Here is a 7,019-nt window from a genome sequence, read left to right as displayed (position 1 = left end):
TGTGCCATCAGCAGAGAACCCCACCTATGTCCTGCCGGCTCTGGCACCCAAAGGCTCAACCCGCAGAGAATGAAGGCTGGTATAGGCGAAGCTCCCACTGAGTCTCTGCTCCGTCTGGATCTGTCTGCCAATGGTGAAAACCCTGCAGGGCTGCTCCCTGCAGGTAGCAACAATCCTGACTCGGCCCAAGGGTCCACAAACGCAACATCAAGATGCAAAAAAGTCAAGGTGTGAAGGAAAGGAAGGAGATGGGATGATAATCGACAGGTCAGGTTGGGGACAGGAAAAGGTTTTGAGGAGTGGTGTGATAATGGCCTACTTGAAGGCAGCAGAAATGATGGAAAGTGATAGCTTCAGAATTTGACAGATGGAAGAGATGACAGCAGGAGAGATAAAACTGAGGAGAGGAGCAGGAATAGGATCGGAGGAACAAGTTTGGAGGAGGACAGAAGATGGGCAGTTTCCTGATCTGTGATTTCAGAAAAGGGACATGGGTAAAACTTCTAAGGGAAGGGGAGAGTAATGATGTAAGGGAGACACTGGTGGCCTAGTGGAGAACACGAGATTAATCCTGTCAGCCTTGAAAGCATTCAGCCATAGTCTGGGCAGAGATCCCAGTGGCAGTTTCAGAAGGGAAATGAAGGCAAGGTTGGACTAGTAAACTTGCTTGTAAGTGCAGTAGCAGGCTACAAAGAGATGAGCGTGAATCTGAAATGTAAGAAGTTGCCATGGGAATGGGATTTTATTCAGAGACACTCTGCAGAGTGGGTTGCAGGATCATAACTGGAGGTCAAATGAGAAGGTTAAGATACGGAGCTTTGAAGCTTAAGGGTCAAAGAGGTCGTCTGCATGGAAGTTAAAGTTTGACTTTATTTCTTAGCTAAATTTGGCAGTTTAATTGCTCTTGAACAAAAAGGACAGATGAGTGACAATTTTATATACCAACCAAGTAGCTGGGTGAAGATGTTAGGCAAAGAAATGTTTTGGGGAACAAGCTTTGGTACTGCTGAGGTCTATTCCAGTACTGCAATGGAAACTGACATTCCTTATGCGGAAGAGAAGGCGGAGCTGTTACTAACGGGGGAAGATCCACTAAATTTCATGTAATGTTCATTAAAGACATTAATTAAACCAGATGTGAAACTTCCATATAGTAAAGGTGCAAAAGTGGTTGTTAGTCTGTTAGGCACATTTTGGGATAAACTAGATGGGTTTATTGGCCTACTGGCCATCATGTTCTATGTTTCTATTATCAGAGATAAGTGACTTGGCTCAAAGAAAATACATAAAAAGTTCCATATTTACCTGCAAGGTGGCGGGCAAAGTTAGCCAGATAATGACCACACTGTTGAATATACTCAGCTATCTTAAAGTTAGCCAAACAAGTTTATCCAGCTAACTTTAAGACAGCTCTATAGCAGTATTTCCCAGCTCTCTCCTGGAGGCACACCTAACTGGTCGGGTTTTCAGGATTGCCATAATGAATATGCAGGAGATAGATTTGCGTACATTGGAGACCCCGGGTATGCAAATCTATTTCATGCATATTCATTATAGCAATCCTGAAAACCCGAGTGGATAGGTGTGCTTCCAGGAGAGGGTTAGGAAACACCAGCAGTGCTTCTCAACCCAGTCCACAGGGCACACCTAACCAATCAGATTTTCAGGATATCCACAATGAAATATGCACAAGATAGGTGTGCATGCACTGCTTCCATCATATGCAAATCTATCTCGTGCATATTTCATTGTGGATATCCTGAAAATGTGACTGGTTAGGTGTGCCCTGAGAACTGGGCTGAGAAGCACTGCCCTATAGCATGACCAGAGTTAATCGCATAACTTATCCAGCTAACTCTGAATGTCAGTGCTAACCAGATCATTTATCTGGCTAAATTAACTCTGCCCAGGAACACCCCCTAACTACTTAACTAGATAACTCGGAGGTGGTCCACTAGATGGAATTTTCAAATCCTCCATTTGTCTGAACCTAGCCTAACCAATGGCGCTGAATATCAACCTCACTTTGCTTATTCTTGAGAAGAGATATTCAGTAGTCCAGTGCGTGGGAAAGTTACCTGGGTATTCGATGAAACAGGTAAGTGTTCTACTCAACACACTCAGCTCAAGCTACCCAGGTAACTTTAGGACAGTTATTTTTCCAACCAGACTCTAGCTTGGTAGTGCTGCATATCATGCTCACTGGCAATAGTTTAGCCCGGCTGCAGAATGCCCCCCAGTACCACCATTTTTTACCTTACTTCATTTTGTGTGGGAAATGTCTTTCCCAGATAAAATTTGGCTGGGGAGTGGGGAGGAATTTTGAAATCTTGGTTTTTGTCTAGGTAACTCCACCTTTTTCTGAATTGAACTCCAAATGCTCCCCAGACAAAGCCTTGGAATATCAACCTCTAAATAATATGTGGACTATATCCTATATAACTGGAAGCCATTTCCAGGTTGGACAATGGGCTTCCTGGTTTGCTTCTAGTAGATTTTAGTTTGCTCTGGCACATGCTGGTTTATGATAAAAAAAAATAATATAAGGCAAGGAGAACTCTATGCAAGTATTTGTGGTGACATGTTAATTGTATAATCTACAAAGCAGATATATTACACAAGTTATGTTCCACGCAGAATTAAAGAAGTGTGTGCATATGCATGGATACAAACTCCCCACTCCTGTCAGAGTCCTCAAGCCCCCCACCCCTGAAATGTCCTGAAAGCGCCCTTATGTGAACCGTAACATTTCCTGGCAAGATGACTTGTTGGCTGGCCCACAAAGAGATAATATATGACATGCAGGCAAGCTGTACTAAGGGGATTATCTTATTTTGTGTCTATCATAAAATGCTTAGTACATCTGGACACTTAAAAAATCACTTTTCAGATGGCTTCTTGCCCTTGAAGATCTCAGACACCTGATAGCTCAGTTGATAGATCTATTAGGCATATGTAGTTTAAAACACTCCAACAGTAGGGCCAGCCTGGAAGGCACAGTGGCAGTGCTGTGCACCACCATGCAGATGATCCCTAGTTGGATTCCAGAGTTGGGTCTTCCACTCCCAGGGTTGACTAGGGCTGGGGATACTTGGGGGGGAAATGGAAGGATGCAGTCATGATCATTGCTTTACGCTGAGTGACATCTAGTGGCCAAATTCAGGGCTCATGATTGCAGGGTTCCAGAAGAAGTCCAGGTAGGAAGTCCAGGGGGAAGAGGGCTATAAAATGGGGAACAATTCCCTGGGTAGTTGTGAATGAGGGTTTATGGCGCCAGATCCCAGGCCTGGTTCCAATTGAGCTGGATGTACAAAAGAGAAGAAAACTGCAGAGTCAATAACCCATTCCTCCACACACCCCCTTCCCCCCCCGCCACTAACTTTTGCTTTTCTGCTTCATGAAACTCTTTGCACTAGCTGGTTGACAGATAGTCCATTTGTGAAGGAGGACAGTAACCCTTTAGCTCTGGAGATTGCACTATGGCATTGTGGTGTACTTATGAATGCAGTGTTAGCAGTTATAGTAGTAGGCTAGAAGCAAAAAGCTATAAGGACGTCTGGAACATGGGTAAACCTATGAGATCCCCGTAGGCTGTTAATTGGGTATTCTCACTTGAGAACTCAGCGCTGAATGTTATTATGCCATTAGAGCCTCACTGGCCTTACAAATTCTTGGTTGTGTTTAGGGTTTCATTGATAATGAAATGTTGGTCAAGCATTGCTTGGTCATGTGTAATATTTATTTAATCCTATAAGCAATAAAGACATTTTTTAAAGGAAACAATTGGAGAAAAACAAGAATGTTGAGCAGAAAGGAACTACATCCAAGGTGTCCTCCTCTGTACAGCTGATAATACCAGTTGCTTGTGCTCCCATCTCCATCACTTAGACTCTATTTCCCAGAACCCTCTGGGACCTTGATCTATTAATTTTGAACTACAATGTTTTGCAACAAAAATGACAAGAGGCACGTGGCACCTTATAAACTAACCAATTTATTGAGGCAAGAACATTCAAAGGCAGAGTCCACTTCGACAGATGTAAGTTTTGTAAGGTGCCTTGGGTAATGGTTGTCAAATAAATATAGGAAATATAGGAGTGGAATGAGTAAACATTAATCAATTGTTTACTCTTTCCAAGATAATAAAGACCAGGGGAAACACACTGAAGTTACTAAGTGATACATTTAAACTAATAAGAGAAAATATTTTTTTGCTCAACTCATAATTAAGCTCTGGAATTCATTGCCCGAGGATGTGGTGAAAGCTATTAGTGCAGCTGCATTTAAAAAACGGTTTAGACAAGCTCCTGGAGGGAAAGTCCTTAAACTATTATTAAGGTGCAGTTGCAGAAATCCACTTTTTATCCTTGGGATAAGCAGTATTGGATCCTGCCAGGTACCTGTGACCTGGATTGGCCCCTGTTAGAAATAAGATACTCAGCTTGATGGACCTTTGGCTTGACCCAGTATGGCAAACCTTATAATTAATGAAAAGAAAGGACATTCCACAGTAAAGACCTCTTATTGACTTTGAGACCTTAGGAAAAGGAGGACAACCTAAGCTCCGTGTACTGCCTTCCCGCGCGCGCCAGACATGCCCTCAGGCTTGCTGCAGTGTAAGCCCCTCCCCCCTCAGCGTCCCCGGTGACCTACCTTCAGGCTGAGACCACACCCTGCCACCCAGGACGCCTTGTGACCCGTCCTCACAGGAGTCCCGGCTGGCAGCCAGCTACCCCCATTGGTCCCAGGGGTGTGGGTGAGCCAGAAAAGTTGAAAAAGCATTGCACGTGTGCATAAGAAACCCGTGCTTGGAGCAATTCAAGGCATCGCAGCCCCCCCCCCCCCCCCCCCCCCCACAAGTAGCAGAGCCATTCAGCAAAGAAATTGCTGCTCCCAGAGCTCTAGCCGGCCGATGCTATAGAAAAAGGGGGGATACCCTGGCGGTCCTGTCCCAGGAAACCCTGCTGATCTGTGCTCAGATGCAGGCTGTGCAAAGAGGAACAGCGCTTGAACGTGGGCAGCAGGAGACACAATAGCATTTCAGTTCGGGTTCATTGTGTGTTTTGTTTTATTGTTTTATTTTTTTTTTGTGGATAATTAGCAGCTTAAGTGTCTCCGGGGCTCGGTTCCAGAGCTTCCCTGCCGTGCCAGCGGATGACTGGGCGCTGGGGAGGGGTGGAAGGGGCCCTGCAGCCAGTGGGAGGAGGGCATTGATCGCCTTCGTAGAAAAAGGGCTGAGCCGGAGCCGGGGAGGCAGGTGCTGGCAGCTCCGCCGCAGCCACTGCATCGCTTTCCTGCGCCCGCAGCAGACCCCAGGCAGGAGGGGGTGAGCGCGGCGCCCCCGCTGCCCCCGCACCCCGGCCGCCTCGCCTAGAGCCAGCCCCGCGCGGAGATGGAGGGCAGCCTGAAGGCGGCGCTGCCGCTGCCGCTGCTGCTGCTGTGTGCGGTGAGTGAGACCCGGGGCACCCGCGCGCGCGCGCTCTCTCCCCCCCCCCCCCCCCCGGGATGCGGGCGGGGTGGGTTTTGCACCGGGATCAGAGCTGGCTCTCGGGGGTCGGCTTCATTCCTCGTTAGCTGTGGGGCAGAGGCAGGGATCCTCTGCAGGCAGGGAAGGGACCGAGACCTCCTTGGGAGGGGGGTCAGGGTCCGGCAGAGGTGAGGCTAGGGCTGGGGACCGAGCATCCCTAGAGACCGGTCCGGGTGGCAGGGACAAGGGTCTCCGCGTTTGGGACCCCCAAACCTTGTCCGCCCGCAGGTGAACAGGGAGGCACTCGGGGGCGATTCTGCCTAAACTTGTGGGTGCCCAGAGAACCCGGGGGGTCAGCCCAGGACCGCTTTGGGGCAGTTAGGGACACCGGAACCTCGGGAGGTTGCAGACTTGTATGTAGAGGTGTCTGTGTGTGTGCTGGGGACCTGGGATGTGTTACCAGCCTCGGACATTTCCAGCACAAGAGGAATACACTGAAGGTCTTCCTCTCGTCCCCTAAATCCCTTCCTTAGGCTGCAGCTTGACCCTCTGCCCAGGATAAACTGTAGCGAAGGAATTCGTGCGCCTTCTGCAGCCGCAGCCTGGTTCAAACCTTCAAGGCTAATGCACACGAAGAACCCTATTCCCCACCCCAGCGGCTGCTGGTGGGGACCTTGAGGTTGCTGAAGCGGAGGCAGGTGGGTCCTGAGCTGTCTGTTTCTGCTGGGGATTATGTGGGAGCTTCTCCCTCCCGAGGTTCCTCTCTTCCCTGGCAGGTAAGGAGTGGAAGGAAGGTGGAGACAGCAGAGCAGGCAACTCAAAATAAGCCTGAGAGCGCATTCCTAAACCCTGCTCTTTGCAGCTCCACCCAACAGCCCTGCACAGTGCACGACTCCTCCGAGAGATCCTGCAGATTCAGGCACAGAAACTCCCCAGACCTGGACAGCCCTTTCTCTAGTGCCAGGCAGCCTTTCTGCTGGCCTGACTTCCCCAAAGGCTTTTTAGGAGTGTCTGGTCCAATCAAGCCACCGGCAACCCTAAACTGAGTGCCCCGGCCGCTCACTGATCCTTCTGAGAGTTACTGTGCAGCCAATCTCCAGATGTAGGCACTAAAAGGGTCAATTCGAATAAACTATGGCTGAGAAGGCATGGTCGATTTCTTGGGCACATCACTTTAAGTGTTTTCATACACATGCAAACAAGGAATACTTTCCAATTGCATTGTAATAAAAGCCATAAATGACCATGTGTGATCTTTTCCCATGCAACTTACATGTAGTAGGTTTTGTCTTCATATCTGTCAGAAATAGAATAGATGGGGAGATAGTGGGAATTGTGAAGTTCCAGATCTGACTTGTTAAATAAACTATAGCAAGCTCACCACAAGCAGGCACAAATGTAGACCAGCTGCCATCTTCCTGTATCCTGCACACCCCACAGACAGGGTTACCTTTTTTGCCACTTGTCTGATTGGAATAATGTAACATGAAAGTTTTTGCAAAAAGGGATAAGAGTTTAAAGTCTCTACAGCCCCTTACAGCCTCTCCGCAGC

At 48.0% G+C, this 7,019-nt stretch overlaps 1 protein-coding gene across 1 annotated transcript in view; it reads left to right on the top strand.

Moving 5' to 3' along the window:
* Positions 1-5,266: 5,266 nt before the first annotated feature.
* NGFR (nerve growth factor receptor) overlaps positions 5,267-7,019 on the top strand; it is a 73,907-nt gene continuing 72,154 nt past the window's right edge. The window contains exon 1 of the mRNA XM_029573892.1: positions 5,267-5,446. Coding sequence (XP_029429752.1) covers positions 5,393-5,446 — 54 coding nt within the window. The 5' untranslated portion in view covers positions 5,267-5,392. The remainder of the gene's footprint in view (positions 5,447-7,019) is intronic.

This window comes from Rhinatrema bivittatum, chromosome 12 (assembly GCF_901001135.1).
Source record: "Rhinatrema bivittatum chromosome 12, aRhiBiv1.1, whole genome shotgun sequence".
NCBI classification, from domain to species: domain Eukaryota; kingdom Metazoa; phylum Chordata; class Amphibia; order Gymnophiona; family Rhinatrematidae; genus Rhinatrema; species Rhinatrema bivittatum.
The sequence above is the reverse complement of the archived record's forward strand: the minus strand, read 5'-3'. Positions and strand labels throughout refer to the sequence as shown.